This window comes from Misgurnus anguillicaudatus, chromosome 11 (genome assembly GCF_027580225.2).
Source record: "Misgurnus anguillicaudatus chromosome 11, ASM2758022v2, whole genome shotgun sequence".
NCBI classification, from domain to species: Eukaryota; Metazoa; Chordata; class Actinopteri; order Cypriniformes; family Cobitidae; genus Misgurnus; species Misgurnus anguillicaudatus.
Genome location: NC_073347.2, coordinates 29340973 through 29356774, shown reverse-complemented (window position 1 = coordinate 29356774; position 15802 = coordinate 29340973). Strand labels below are relative to the sequence as shown.

The following is a 15802-nucleotide window of genomic DNA, read 5'->3' as shown; positions in this document are numbered from 1 at the left end:
TACAAAAGTACTCGCAGATGAAAAAGTATTACACTTTCATAGTGTACTTAAAGTGCTTTATTTTCGCACACTAATTTTGTACTTAATATACTAAAAATTCATCTTTAGTACTTCTTAAGATGTTCTTAAGATTATCTAAGTGTACTTATTTGTGCTATTTTGAGACACCACGAACACGAACCAAAATGCACTTTTAACATACTATATCTGTATTAAAAAATGTATTTAGTTAACACTAACTCAACCTGGTACCTTAATACATTTTTAGCACATTTAGTTCATATTTATCTCAAAATAGCACAGTGAAGTACACTTAGATAATCTTAAGAACATCGTAAGTACTAAAGATGAATTTTTACTATATTAAGTGCAAAATTAGTGTGCGAAAATAAAGCACTTTAAGTACACTATGGAAGTGTACTACTTTTTCACCAACTTAACCTTTGTAACACTACTGATGTTTGTGACGTGTTTAATGAAGACTTTTACCAGACATAAAAAGTTAAATTTGTCTGTGTAAGTGTAAAGTGAAGCTAACGTTTCTTTCGATATTAAAATTTGATCTCATCATACAGATATTTTAATAATCAATAAAATGTCTGAGAGCAATACACTAATATCACAAAAACTCAACTGCTACTTACTGATATTTATTCTGTTGTTTCCTTTCCTACTAAAATAAATGAAATAAAGTCACTTGAAAAGCTGATGTCATTCAAGAACTAGTTTTCTTATTTAAAGCGATATTACAAAAATCTAAAGTTAACTGACATGGCGGATATACTTTAAAAAAAACTATGAATTTAATATCAATAACATTCACAGGAATCTTGAAAAAAATAACTGTAAATGTCGCAAAAATTATAAAAAGAATCAGTAGTTTTGCAAATAATAGAAACTGACCTTCAGCTGAACTTTTTTGATTAATAAATCAACAAATCAGACCAACTTTTACTCGTAGAAATGTTTTATTTTAGATGCAAAGTTAAAAGTTCTCATTGTGTAAAATGTTATGAAAATACAGTCTCCTTAAAGTAGCCTCAAATCATTATTATAATGTACAATATTTTTTAAGAAAATCAAAACAATGAGTGTCTCTTTCTCTCCTAGTTATTACTGTTGTTTATAAAACCACTCCACAGCATATTAACCATTGATATGTTGATGATAGTATAAATAGTATATATTTATGACTTAATTAATACTACAGACCTTGTTTTAATGTTAAAAAGATTATTTAACCAGACTGCCGATTATCTTAAATAGTTTTCTGGCTTAACACATTCTGATCTGTAGGCCTATAGAAAAATCTGTCAAGATTTTCCTTTATTCTTTTGGCCTTTGGTCTGTCCTGTGGTGTGTGTGAAAGCATCTTTCTGATGAATTCATACTGAAAATAAAACAATCATTAAAACTAAAGGTTGAGAAATTCAGAGGTCAATATTTAACTAAAGATGAAATAATATTTCTTACATCATTTGGATGTTTGTGACAGAATCCTTCTGGAAATGTTTGCTTTCTCAAATCTGGCCAAAGCTGAAATGAAAGAGGTTTGATAAATTCACAAGTGTAAAACACAAATGTGATCTGTGTAAACTAAACTTGAACTATCAGTTTCTGTTCATAAACACTACTGACCTTTCCTCTCTCCATGCCACTAGACAATTTCCATAACATCTCAAACCATATAAGTCCAAGGGGAAATATGTCTGTTTTTGCATCATAATGCCTCTCATTTTCCTAAAGCAAATAATATTTGTTTTTATTGTAAAACAGCACATTAAATATTTTTTCAGTATGTACTACAATGTTAATACAGTGTAAAACTTCAAATCTCATCATAAAATAAAGAGGGAACTACATAAACAATACAGGTACTGCTGCTTTACTGTACTGTAAAGTAAATAAAATGACCATTCACCTGTTCAGGACTCATATATGAAGGTGTTCCTCTTCCTATTGATCTATAAGCAGAGCCACCATTAGGATTCATCAGAGGCGCCACCAGTCCAAAATCTCCAATTTTTACATTGCCTTCAGCTGTAAAAAATATGTTATCCGGCTAAAATAGAAGGCGGCATGAATAAACAATTAAAATAATGATCAAACATAAAAAAATTCCAGAAATAAAATATAAAACAATATCAAATACCTTCAGGTCTCGATGGATGAGTTTGTTTGAATGAATGTATTCCACTCCACTAACAATTTCATAAAATATTTTATAAATTTCATCTGTGGTTCTCTGTTTTTCGGTAAAATTTCTCTCTTCTATCCATGTAGTTAATGTCCCACCCTCACAGAAGTCCATCTGAATGAACAAATATAATCTGAAAGGAAATATAAACACAGATCACATCACGCATTTATTATTTTAATTTTCCTCTGACATTTTGGATGTAAATATACCACAGTCTGTATATGTAAAACTGACAAAAAAGAGAACTGAGCTTACTGATTTAAAGGGTCCACACTGTCTGTGCTGTGATTTTCAGCAGCACATTCTGATCTGAGAACAGTAATGCACAATCAAATGTCTATCATACTACAGTACATAAGAGTGGATCAAAGAATACAGCTGACATACTCTGATGTAGTATTCAGACTCTCCAATCCTGATGAAATATCACTTATGTCATGATTCGATCCATCAAAGACTATGTCTACTGAAGAAGATGATTGGCTGTAAAAATACAACACACAAATATCATTATTTGGCGATACTGAATGTTTAAATAAGTGTTAGAAATGTGCCTACTTGTCTTGATATGATGTCCAGGTCTCAGAACTTTGCCAACTTGTGATATAACGTACGATATTTGGATGATTTAATTGAGCCAAAGCCTTGACCTCAGAATCAGCGTTTCTGTTTGAAATGGACAAAACAATGTTTTAAGTCCAATAATCTGTTTTATCAACTTTCATATAGTCCATCTTCCCCAAAACTTACTTTGTTAACTCAACTATCTTCACAGCAAACATCTTGCCATCAAATTTATGTCGTGCTTTAAAAACACAACCAAAACCTCCAGAACCAAGCTGTGTAATCTCATGAAAACACGAAGATAACCTGGAGATCATACATACATGCACGTGTCAAACAATATCATACAGCAGAAATATATGATGAATCATTCATACTGTAAAGTAACCAATCCTTTATTTATATCACATCATGTCCTGGGGTGTATTCCAGAAAGCTGGGTTAATTTAGCATTGATGAAACCCTGAATTATTGATTAAACTAAAACTTGCTTACACTGATCATGTCAGTTCTGAGGGCACCTGTTAAGAGTTAGTTTAATAAACCTCCTACTGGTAACCTAGAGTTAATGCACGCACACGGGGAATACATAAAAACAATTTCAATTTCAAACATACCAGGGTATGTCTGGATCTTATTTATGAAGTATTTTCAATTAAATTGATATAAGATAGAGACAACTTTAACTTGGCACCAGAATGCTTACCCTAAATCTGAGATGCTGACGTCATCACACGATTTACTGCAAAACAAGAACAAGATTACATACAAATATACAAATTTAGTTTTTATTTAGTTTTGTAATTTCTTTAAGTTTAGTTTTAGTTCTTTTCAGTAGTGCATAAATCGTTTTGATTTCGTTTACATTCAAAAAAATCATTACTTTAAGTTTTTATTTAGTCTTAGTATAGTTTTAGTCTAGTGTAATATTCAATTGTATTTATGTAAAAAACACAGAAAAATCTTAAAACATAAACAGTAGAATACAGCGGTTAGGATTAACCATACTAGCTAGCGTAGTAAAATGTAAGAGGGTGCTAAGTTAAGCCAATGTCAGCAGACTCCCCAGGGGTTGAAAAAAACCTAGGAGAAAAACCCTGTGGGAGAAAAAAACCTTGGGAGAGAGCCAGAGAAGCCGATTCTACATAGGATATATTATATAATACGTACGATTTTTAACAATTTTATGTTAACGTATATATATGTATATATACACGGATAGATTAGATGGGGGCAGCTGGTGGTCGTTGGTCCGACATCATGGTGGTAGTCAAAAGTTGACATACACCTTGCCTGAACAAGTTAGTCATCAGCAGTGAAGCACTATGCTTTTATTTATTATCAACGTAAAAAAGTGGACTATATGCCTTAAAATGTTGTTAATGGTAAGTTTTGGGTCCTCTAAAGAGTTGAAAAATGCTGCGCTTGGTACTTTTCTTTTAGCCATCCAATCACAGTGGAGAAAGGATACCACACAAACCAATTAGCTCATCCTACTTGAACAAACTTATGTCTGTGTACAATGAATGACATAACTTATCTGTTAACTTTACACACTTTTCTGTTTACAAATGTCCATTTTTGTACCAGAAGACATCCCTGGATTATAATTATTTGTTGACTAAACAAATTGTTGATTATTTGCCAAATCATTTTTTTGCAGGTCCACATTATAGTTGCAGTTTAGTTTTTATTTTATTTCAGTTAACGAAAATGTTTTTTTGACTAATAGTTTCAGTTTTCATGACACACACACACACACAGACACACACAGACACACAGACAGACACACACACACACACACACAATAATAAATAAATAATAAATATATTTATATATTTAACAAAAAACAAACAAACAAACAAACAAACAAACAAAAAGCACACACCTGTGTTGCTTTAGACTAATTTCATTCTTGGTCATCCACAGGTTACTGTCAGATTTCCATACCTTACCCATCTTCTCCATACTGTACAGAAGTTTCTGTACCGTTTTCTTCGGTTGTCCCACATCTTTGGCTATCTGATGAGCTTTTAACCCTGTTATTCCTCCTGATCTTAAGATTTCGCTCACCTCTTTCTCTATAGATACAGTATCAGTAGATCTTGAATCAGATGCCAGTTCGGATTTGGGATCATCTGTCTCCTCCTTCAGATCCCAGACAGGAGGTTTTCCTTCCGTCATTTTTAACAGATTCGATTTCTGTAATTTGTACAAATGTTTATTTGTGGTGGTTTTATCCACCCCGAGAGCTTTACTAATAATTAAAGCGGTGCATTCGCCATTATTCTTTATGAAGTCAATGATTCTCATCTCCATTTCAGCTTCGACATTGACAGACATGTTATGCGCGTGTGATCTAAACGATTTTCACGAATGTAATGCGGATCAAATGCGGTCAGTTTTTCAGCGCCGCTGGTTTGGGTTAGCGGCGGTCTCCAATAGCATCCAGGTGCAGCCCCGCAGACTCACCTCCGGCTAGACACCAGTGGCTGGACACCAGTGGATAGACAGCCTACGTCATTTCCGTTTCGCCGCTAATTTCCGTTTTCACCGCTGGATGAACAGCAATTTTATTTTATATTTCACCTCTGGATATAGACAGCATATTTATTTTATATTTCCACATCTGGATAGACAGCATATTTATTTTATATTTTCACCTCTGGATAGACAGCATATGTGACCTGATCCAGCAAAATGAGTCACAGTGACCCAAATTTCAAAATTGAGATTTTGGTATCAATGGAAAGAGGAGATCATAAGCTTTCAAATGATAACCTAGTCAAAGTCATACCTTGAATGATTTTAAAGATATAGACATTTGAATTAAGGTTGTCTGTCCTCTTTTTCCAACTGAAAACCTGAGAAAATCGCCTTTAAAGTTTTTTGCCGGTTTTTTGTAGATATCTTTCAAAATCCATTGCATTTTTAAAGGGATAAACGATTTATTTTACAGCTTAATTTGACCAAAGACATTAATATAAATGCTATTACAGTAAACCAAGAAACAACCCAGCTAACAATTTTTGGTTCCCAAAACGTTCCCCTAACGTTAGTTTTTGGTTCTCAGAACGTTCCCCTAACGTTAGTTTTTGGTTCCCATAACGTTATTTTCCAAGGTTTGTTTTTGGTTAGCCAGGAAAGTTTTCTTTACAGAAATAGAACGTTATTTTTAGGTTATTCTAACGTTTTCCTAACGTTAGGAGAACGTTAGAATAACGTTAGGAGAACGCTAGAATAACGTTAGGAGAACGTTAGAATAACGTTATTCTAACGTTCTCCTAACGTTAGGAAAACGTTAAAATAACCTAAAAATAACGTTCTATTTCTGTAAAGAAAACTTTCCTGGCTAACCAAAAACAAACCTTGGAAAATAACGTTATGGGAACCAAAAACTAACGTTAGGGGAGCGTTTTGGGAACCAAGAGCTAGCGTTGGGAGAGCGTTCTCCTAGCGTTAGGAAAACGTTAAAATAACCTAAAAACAACGTTCTATTTCTGTAAAGAAAACTTTCCTGGCTAACCAAAAACAAACCCCGGAAAATGCACAGCCGACATGGAGCGAAAAACCATCCCACCAGGGCGCGCCGCCGCGGCTCCGCGCACGCACCGACAGAGCGCGCAAGACTCCAGCCCCAGCGAAGAAGCGAAGGCTTACAAAAGTACGGCACGTCTATTAGTACATCCCATGCTGTGTTTTGGTTGGTTTTTATCTATCATATCTATCTAAACTAAGTAAAACACATTTCCGTATAAGGAGGAATAAAATAATTTATTTAATACAAAATCTATAATAATTAAATTATGCTATTACTGGAAAAAATGTCTATTAAAATATTATACCATTATATAACACAGGTTATTTTATATAAAAATACCTCAACACATCACATATTATGTATTTAGATAACATTATATTTTATCAAATATATAATAGTGACTTCAACACAATAAAGAAGAGTTAAAACAGATATTTATTGAAAATATATAAACATGTAATTCACTTTAGTTTAACAGACCTTACAGTAGCCGCCTCTCCATTATTAAGTAACAACAATCAGCATCTCTCTCTCAGTTTTTACAATAATCAAAAGCTTCTAACTTCATATTCTCTTCATGGAAATAATTAAAATATATTTTCGTTTTCACATATTTAAGCTACTAATGAAGAAACAAAAAAGAAATCGCTAGAATGATATACTCTGAAGTTAAAACGCAATGAGAAATAAATCAGTCACTTTAGGTTAAAAGATCTTACCACAGTTAGTCGGCTATCCGTTTTTACAACAATAAAAAGTTTCTAACATTATATTCTCCTCAAATTCTCCTCAAATCGATTGGAAATCACTCGTATATATATTTCTTCTCACATATTTAAGTTACTAAATCAAGAAAGAGACAAAAGAACCGCTAAAATAATGTTAGTCTCTGAGGTAAAAACGAAAGGACCGTTATTTTTTAAATTAACGACTTTTCCTGAGCACAAGATAAAGCGGGTACTCGTGAAGAAGGCGGTAAGCTCGTGCAGACAAGCACGCGCATATTAGACGTTCACACTAAAGGAATAATGGGTTTAATTATTCATTCACTTCATTTCCTAAAAAAAACACATAACCAAAAAATAACCATTAGAGAACGTTATGTGTAATTTATTTTTAGGTTATTTTATGGTTCCAGAAAACCAAAAAATAACCAAAAAATAACGTTCTGTATAAGTTATTTTTAGGTTATTTTAAAAATAACCACCCTGCAACGTTATGGGCACGTTATTTTATGGTTCCAAAAAAATAACCAAAAAATAACGTTCTGTATAAGTTATTTTTAGGTTATTTTAAAAATAACCACCCTGCAACGTTATGGGAACGTTATTTTATGGTTCCAAAAAAATAACCAAAAAAGAACCAAAAAATAACGTTCTGTATAAGTTATTTTTAGGTTATTTTAAAAATAACCACCCTGCAACGTTATGGGAACGTTATTTTATGGTTCCAAAAAAATAACCAAAAAAGAACCAAAAAATAACGTTCTGTATAAGTTATTTTTAGGTTATTTTAAAAATAACCACCCTGCAACGTTATGGGAACGTTATTTTATGGTTCCAAAAAAATAACCAAAAAAGAACCAAAAAATAACGTTCTGTATAAGTTATTTTTAGGTTATTTTAAAAATAACCACCCTGCAACGTTATGGGAACGTTATTTTATGGTTCCAAAAAAATAACCAAAAAAGAACCAAAAAATAACGTTCTGTATAAGTTATTTTTAGGTTATTTTAAAAATAACCACCCTGCAACGTTATGGGAACGTTATTTTATGGTTCCAAAAAAATAACCAAAAAAGAACCAAAAAATAACGTTCTGTATAAGTTATTTTTAGGTTATTTTAAAAATAACCACCCTGCAACGTTATGGGAACGTTATTTTATGGTTCCAAAAAAATAACCAAAAAAGAACCAAAAAATAACGTTCTGTATAAGTTATTTTTAGGTTATTTTAAAAATAACCACCCTGCAACGTTATGGGAACGTTATTTTATGGTTCCAAAAAAATAACCAAAAAAGAACCAAAAAATAACGTTCTGTATACGTTATTTTTAGGTTATTTTAAAAATAACCACCCTGCAACGTTATGGGAACGTTATTTTATGGTTCCAAAAAAATAACCAAAAAATAACCAAAAAATAACCAAAAAATAACGTTCTGTATAAGTTATTTTTAGGTTATTTTAAAAATAACCACCCTGCAACGTTATGGGAACGTTATTTTATGGTTCCAAAAAAATAACCAAAAAAGAACCAAAAAATAACGTTCTGTATAAGTTATTTTTAGGTTATTTTAAAAATAACCACCCTGCAACGTTATGGGAACGTTATTTTATGGTTCCAAAAAAATAACCAAAAAAGAACCAAAAAATAACGTTCTGTATAAGTTATTTTTAGGTTATTTTAAAAATAACCACCCTGCAACGTTATGGGAACGTTATTTTATTGTTCCAAAAAAATAACCAAAAAATAACCAAAAAATAACGTTCTGTATAAGTTATTTTTAGGTTATTTAAAAATAACCACCCTACAACGTTATGGGAACGTTATTTTATGGTTGCAAAAAATAAAACCTAAAAATAACGTTCCCAGAACGTTATTTTTTGGTTCCCAAAAAAGTAACCAAAATATAACCAAAAACTAACGTTAGGGGAACGTTCTGTGTTTGCTGGGAAGCTTATAAATCAAACAGAATGATGTTTATTGAAAATGTGAAGTAACAGAAATGTTTCTGTGATGGCTGGGGTTTGAGTTAGGGGGAGGGAATAGAACATTACGTCTATGGAATGTCCCCACAAAACATGGAAACCAGAATGTGTGTGTGTGTGTGTGTGTGTGTGTGTGTCTGTTTGTGCGTGCGCGCGCGCGCGTGTTCGCGTGTACGTTTTCGCGCGCGTGCGCGCGCGTCTGCGCGTGTGAGAGAAATTGAGAGAGGCAGAGAGACAAGCAAAAGGAAACAAATAATGCTTGCCTATGCAACCATATCTTTGTGTAGGTTAGTTGACAATAACAGTGTAAACAATTCAAAAAGGAGTTAAATAGGAGAGGAGAGTGCTGCGAGACTGACAGGAGGATGGCTGGACCAATCGCGTGCCCCGGGGTTTCCCATTGACAAATGATCAGCGTTTATAAAGATTTCTGATTGGCTCTAAAACAACGTGTAACACCATATTTGGGGAGATAGTGACGTTTCAGAGGATTCCCCGGGAGATGCTCGGAGACGATGAGAGGATTTGAGAAAAGCAATTTCCAGCGTATTTAGTACGTAAACTATTTGTAAACTGTTTCAACTTTAATAGTCATTTAAACACCTTTACTCAATTATTTGGACTACGAAACTTTGGGAGATTATTTTTTAATGTCTGTTCTTTGAAATTAGCTAAAAATATTTTTTTTGATAATTTCATTGTTTTTCCACATTATCGGCTCATATCTTAAAATAGAACGTTGCGACTTCCGACTCATTTCGCCAGAGCGGGTCACATATTTATTTTCGGTTTTCACCAGTGCATAGACATTCTTTGCAGGCTTAATTGCACACGAGTCATTCTACGAAACGGGTGCCATTTCCACTTTGCAATTTTCCAAATTTTCATTAAGAACAAACTTTATTTTTTTTACTTACAACTTTAAATATATTGTTAATCCTCCCAAAAAACATATTTTCCCAGCTCAGGTACAAAATTGTTAATAATATTATCAGTTTTATTCTGGCACAGAAGTCTTTCTTTTACCACCCCGTCACGGACAATATGTATGCCATCTGTGTAGTAAAACAAGAAATATATTTATAAAATCTAATGTTTTCCTAATAGTAAAATGTCCCTTTCTTGGAAACCATCAATAGAAAGTCTATAATTTAATTTAAATAATTATTATTCGTTTTTTAATCTTGAAATATGAATTCGACATTTCAATGGCCTCATTGTTTGAACAAAAACATACGAATACACTTAAAAAATACAAATAAACTTACATTTATTTGATTAGTCCACACAACAAGAACATCATTCAACATTAATTTATTTAAAATGTATTTTCTATTACATAAGTTTTTAACAAAATGACCCCGTGACGGGGTGGTAACTGGTGTCACAGATAGGTTCACCGTGACAAGGTGGTATGGACAAAGTGTGTATCTATATATGGTATGCTTGTTTTAATCTTTATAAAACTGGGGGAGGGGAAACATTAACATTGGAAACTTTGGTCATGCTGTGAAAAACTAAAATAAGAGCATCTTTACAGTGAGTGAGTGAGTGAGTGAGTGAGTGAGTGAGTGCGTGAGTGAGTGAGTGAGTGAGTGAGTGAGTGCGTGAGCCAGTGAGTGAGTGAGAGCGTGAGCCAGTGAGTGAGTGAGTGAGTGAGTGAGTGACACAGTGAATGAGTGAGTGAGTGAGTGAGTGACACTGTGAGTGAGTGGCACAGTGAGTGAGTGAGTGAGTGGCAAGTGAGTGAGTGAGTGAGTGACACAGTGAGTGAGTGACTGAGTGGGTGAGTGAGTGAGTGACACAGTGAGTGAGTGAGTGAGTGAGTGAGTGACACAGTGAGTGAGTGAGTGAGTGAGTGACACAGTGAGTGAATGAGTGAGTGACACAGTGAGTGAGTGACAGAGTGAGTGATTGAGTGAGTGAGTGAGTAAGTCAGTGACACAGTGAGTGAGTGATTGAGTGAGTGAGTGAGTGAGTGACACAGTGAGTGAGTGGCACAGTGAGTGAGTGGCACAGTGAGTGAGTGAATGAGTGAGTGACATAGTGAGTGAGTGACATAGTGAGTGAGTGACATAGTGAGTGAGTGACATAGTGATTGAGTGACATAGTGATTGAGTGACATAGTGAGTGAATGAATAAACAAACCATGTTAAGTTAACAGAAACAATTTATTAGTCAATACCAGAACCACCCCCCCACATCCCTTACCACCACGTCACAATAAAACTTGTGACGGGGTGGTATGTGACGGGATGGTAAATATCATCCCAAAATGGCCGCAGATCTCCCATGTGGTCAAGTTCCTCACCTAGCATACATGCAATCTATCTGAAATATAATTTTATTTGCATTAATAATGTAAAAAAATATATCGAAATTAGTTTTCCCTCTCTATATTGCGTGACGGGGTGGTTGCTTTGAGCTTGACAGAGCCTGTCTAACACAAAAAATCAACAAATAAAAAATATAGAGGAATGTCAGTACTTGCCTGTTTTTGTTCTTGGTGGCAACAAGGCTCCAATGATGTCACTTGTGCTTTGTGATGTCATTTAAAGCAACAGTACATTATTTATAGATAAAACAAGTTAGTGTGACGGGGTGGTAAGTCAAATTGAGGGACGCACACAAATCATCAAATATTTACAAAAAAATAAGGTTTATTTTGAATAAAATGTATCTTATGTGAAAAGGGACACAAATATAATCATGAAAACAATATATTTTTTTTAAAAATACATAACTTATTTGGTGATATTTTGGATGCAAATGTCATGTTGGTCAACACGGACATGTGAAAATGGCTATGTACTAATGCAAAATTATTAAAAATAGTATGTTATTCTTTAACAATAGTGTTTTTATCATATATCATGTTAACAAGAACCCTTGAATGAATAACTTTAAGCTTTGTTAGAACATTTTAGGACATTTTTGTGCCTTATGCATCTCATCAAATGTTGCGGACCCAAATGGCACCCGTTTCATAGAATGACTCACACGTCTTTTCCGTATTGTCATTTTACTTTAATGACTTAAAATATATCATATAAAATCTGTGTGCAAATTGAAATATGATCTTTATAATATCTCTTTACATAAAACAAGTCTCAATAATATGCTTAATATTATCACATCAATAATTCATGCAAGCTGCATTCACAAGAACCACCTTGAAAATATATATTGTTCAGATCATTTCAATTTTTTGTGACTTAAATTCAGACTAGATCAATGGACTCTAACGTTTTGTCATTACAACAGACTTGTACATGTTAATTGGCCACAGGTTTTTTTTTTGTAAATGTAACCACTTCTGTTTTTAAGATATACGTAGATTCACATGATCAGACAATTTACCAAACAATCCAGATCAAATTAACACTCAGTGGTTTTGCAATATTTATTTGAAATTACACACATCTTAGTAAAATTAGATAAATCTGACCATCAGAATGAAGATGCAACAGTCAGGCCCGTAAGGTTGTGGGGGAAGTGCCGATTTCAAGAGAAAATAAAACATGAACCGTTCCAAATAAACTATTGTACACTGTGCACACCACACCTCATTCCTGCCCCCTAAAACTGTTTAGCTAGTTTGTGCATTTGAATTCTGACATGACCTATAAATCATCGACAGTTTGTTATTTTTTTCTTACCGCTGACATGTGCATGGCGCGTCAAATTTGAAAAGTGAATGACGATACGGAAATGACGTCAGCTGTCCATCCACAGGGCTGCGTTCAGCCCCGACAAAACGTTGCACAACGTTTATTAAACAGAAACGGTGATGCGTTGAACGCCCTGTTGTGATGACGTAAGAGTTGCAACTACGGTAGCTGAGAGGCCATTATTTGTGTTCTTTTTTAAATGTTTCTGAGGACTGATGAAATCGTTATAAATGTGTGTTTAATACTGTAAAATACCCTCGATGTTACAGTCACTGACCTTGGTGTCCAGAATGAAAGACAACATTCCAACTTGAACCCTTTGAGCGAGCTGTCTCTTTACTATCGCGTGGTTTTATACATCTTGCCGCTGATTGGGCCGACATTTCTGACACACCCACCAAACAAGAGAAAACGCTTCTAAAACCTGTTGCATTCCGTTGCACACCGTTTAAAGGAAACATGTCGTTCAACCCGGAAACCGTAGCAAAACGTTGCGCACCGGTGTGAGATTGAACGTGCCCCTGGTGTCCAGCCACTGGTGTCTAGCCAGAAGTGAGTCTGCGGGGCTGCAGCTGGATGCCTCTCGCGGTGTCGGACAGCTGTATTTATAAAGCACTTGCGAGTAGACGTCACAGTTACGTCACTGCAAGCTGCGCGCGCAAAAACACTGGAAAATAATTATACACGAGTGAAACGAGCAAGATAACCCTCTAGAAAAAATGTCTTGTTGTGCGGAATGCCAAAAAATATGTCCTTTATTTTTTATGGATTATCGTAAAAATGAATCAGTAATTTATTGTTGTTCCTTGTGCTATTATATGGATAAGTTATCGTGAACTGAAGTTTAAAAATATGATTGTTTTAAAGAACTATAAGAAAATGAATAGAAATGTTGACTACCTATGGTAAAAGGTAAAATCACGGACTGCAGGTAGGTAGCGGAACAAACCAGGCGTTGTTCTAAAAACAAGCACTCGAGGGCGCATTGAAAGCGGATACAAACACCTGCAAAATAACTGTCTTTTAAGTCTTGGATTTTACAGATAACTTACACCACAGTTCTCAGAACGGTTATGTTGTTGTGCATTAGTAAAGGCAGAGTGTTCCAGTTGGTCGGTGTTGTATTTGTCCCGCCTCTCCTCCATCGTGATTGGACGGTTGTATTGAGACGTTACCAAGCGCCAGGATTTAATAAATACAGATATTGTTAATCAGATAAACAATTGTTTAACAAAGTATCTTTAAAATGTATAATCATTTAAATTAATATGTATACTTGATGTGAATCCTAATAAAAAAATCAGCTAAGACCTGCATGAGCTGGTAGCTGCCTGGCAAAGATGGTGGGTCAGCGGACCTTCCAGCCTGACCAGCTAAGTCCAGCTTAAAAAGTGACTAAAACACAGCTAGACCAGCTTGCTACACAAGCAAAACCAGCTAATACCAAGCTGGGAGGCCAGCTAAAACCAGCTTAAGCTGGATTTGTACATAATTTATTTGATAAAAATCCTTTCAGTCAAGGGGGGCTGCAAGCTCCACCTTTGTCATACGAGGAACACACCACAAAATAAAAAAATAATTGATTCATTAATTTAGTAATTGATGTATTTAATTTACACAATTTATTTCCACAACTAAACATTTCAACAATCAAATAGGACTTATTACAACACCACAGAAGAAATGTGTTTGATATTTATGCAATGTCACCGATACAATACAAGTCCATAACGTTTACACTAACAAGATGATTTGTTACAGAATATTATGCAATACAAACAGTAGGACAATAACACAAACAATGTAACCAAACCTGATAGATGTATTGACATCTCCCAATAAGGCAATTAATGGACACATAATAGAAAACATTAAAGGGGCCATGTCACAAGACTTTTTTAAAGGGCCCATGTCACAAGACTTTTTTAAGATGTAAAATAAATCTTTGGTGTCCCCAAAGTACGTATGTGAAGTTTTAGCTCAAAATACCATATCGATAATTTTTTATAATATGCTAAAATTGACACTTTGTTAGCGTAAGCAAAAATGTGCCGTTTTGAGTGTGTCCTTTAAAATGCAAATGAGTTGACAAAATTCAAACACTGATTGCAATGATGGTGGTTTGTTGCAATTGAAACTCAATTGTGCTGTGAATTCTTTTCTCTCTCTCTCTCTCTTTGCACTTATGACATCATAAGGAGAGCCAAATTTCAATAACCAAATTTTTTACGTGCTTGCAGAGAATGGTTTACCAAAACTAAGTTACTGGGTTGATCTTTTTCAGATTTCTAGGTTGATTGAAGCACTGGCGACCCAATTTTAGCAATAAAAGTCAGATTTTCATGCCATGGCCCCTTTAAAGTGAATCGACATGAGACCACAACCTTAATTCTTAATCTGTAAAATGTAGTATAATTAAAATATCTGTAACACCTTTTGTTACTCTACACTGAAGTGTCTAAATGCCAAATCTAACAATATGAGTAATATAATTTATCATGTTCAGTACAGTATATTGATGCTGGAGTGACTCCATCATAAAGAGTTTGATTCAAACCTCAAATAAAGTACCCATTCACCTTGTTTGTGAATGTACCTATGTGTACTATGCCTATTTGCTCTCTCATTTGTAAATTACTTTGGATAAAAGCATCTGCTAAATAAAATAATAAAAAAAAGTAAATCTGGTGGTCACTGCCTATGAAGTCTGAAAAATGTATTTCAAATCTGAATTAAATATAGACAGTACATATTTAATTTAAGCATTCAATCTAGTAGAAACGTTGACAGATGTCTCTCTCATAGATAAGATAAATTAAGGAGTGGTTTCCTAGTCCCAAGACAGGGCTTATCCTAGTCCCAGACTCAAATGCATGTTTGAGCTGCCTTCATTTAAAATCATCTTGCACTTGCGTATCTTAACATATATCAAGTGCCATTGTTTTGTCTCAAGATGCACACCAGTAATGTTTTTTGTAAGGTATGTTTGTAACAACTACTCAAATGTCCTATTATAACCAAGATCCAGTCCTGGATTCATTTAAACCCCATCTTGGAAACTGTCCTTAAAAGTGTCTGTTCAGTTATACTTCACACCAGTTGACGTGCAGATAAAATG

At 34.3% G+C, this 15802-nt stretch overlaps 1 protein-coding gene across 2 annotated transcripts; it reads right to left on the bottom strand.

The window, feature by feature from the left end:
* Nucleotides 1–980: 980 nt before the first annotated feature.
* Nucleotides 981–5166, bottom strand: LOC129415487 (interferon-induced, double-stranded RNA-activated protein kinase-like). Of its 2 annotated transcripts, XM_073873495.1 has the most exons (10): nt 4653–5166; nt 3471–3506; nt 2951–3070; nt 2588–2683; nt 2456–2509; nt 2153–2330; nt 1922–2062; nt 1639–1740; nt 1474–1536; nt 981–1390 (listed from the first exon to the last, which is right to left on the bottom strand). In XM_073873495.1, the coding sequence occupies exons 1-10, from the start codon at nt 5105–5107 to the stop codon at nt 1259–1261; spliced, it is 1377 nt and encodes a 458-aa protein (XP_073729596.1). In that variant the 5' UTR covers nt 5108–5166; the 3' UTR covers nt 981–1258. The 2 variants fall into 2 exon arrangements, with proteins under 2 accessions (XP_073729596.1, XP_073729597.1); XM_073873496.1 differs by lacking the exon at nt 2456–2509.
* Nucleotides 5167–15802: the final 10636 nt, after the last annotated feature.

Bases quoted from the DNA above. Each gene is read 5' to 3' on its own strand.
- LOC129415487 (XM_073873495.1), bottom strand. From the start codon at position 5,107: ATGTCTGTCAATGTCGAAGCTGAAATGGAGATGAGAATCATTGACTTC. The intron at 2,510-2,587 runs GTATGTCAGCTG...TACTGTTCTCAG, and splicing joins AGTCTGAATACTACATCAGA to ATCAGAATGTGCTGCTGAAA. The intron at 1,537-1,638 runs GTCAGTAGTGTT...CTTTCATTTCAG, and splicing joins GTGGCATGGAGAGAGGAAAG to CTTTGGCCAGATTTGAGAAA.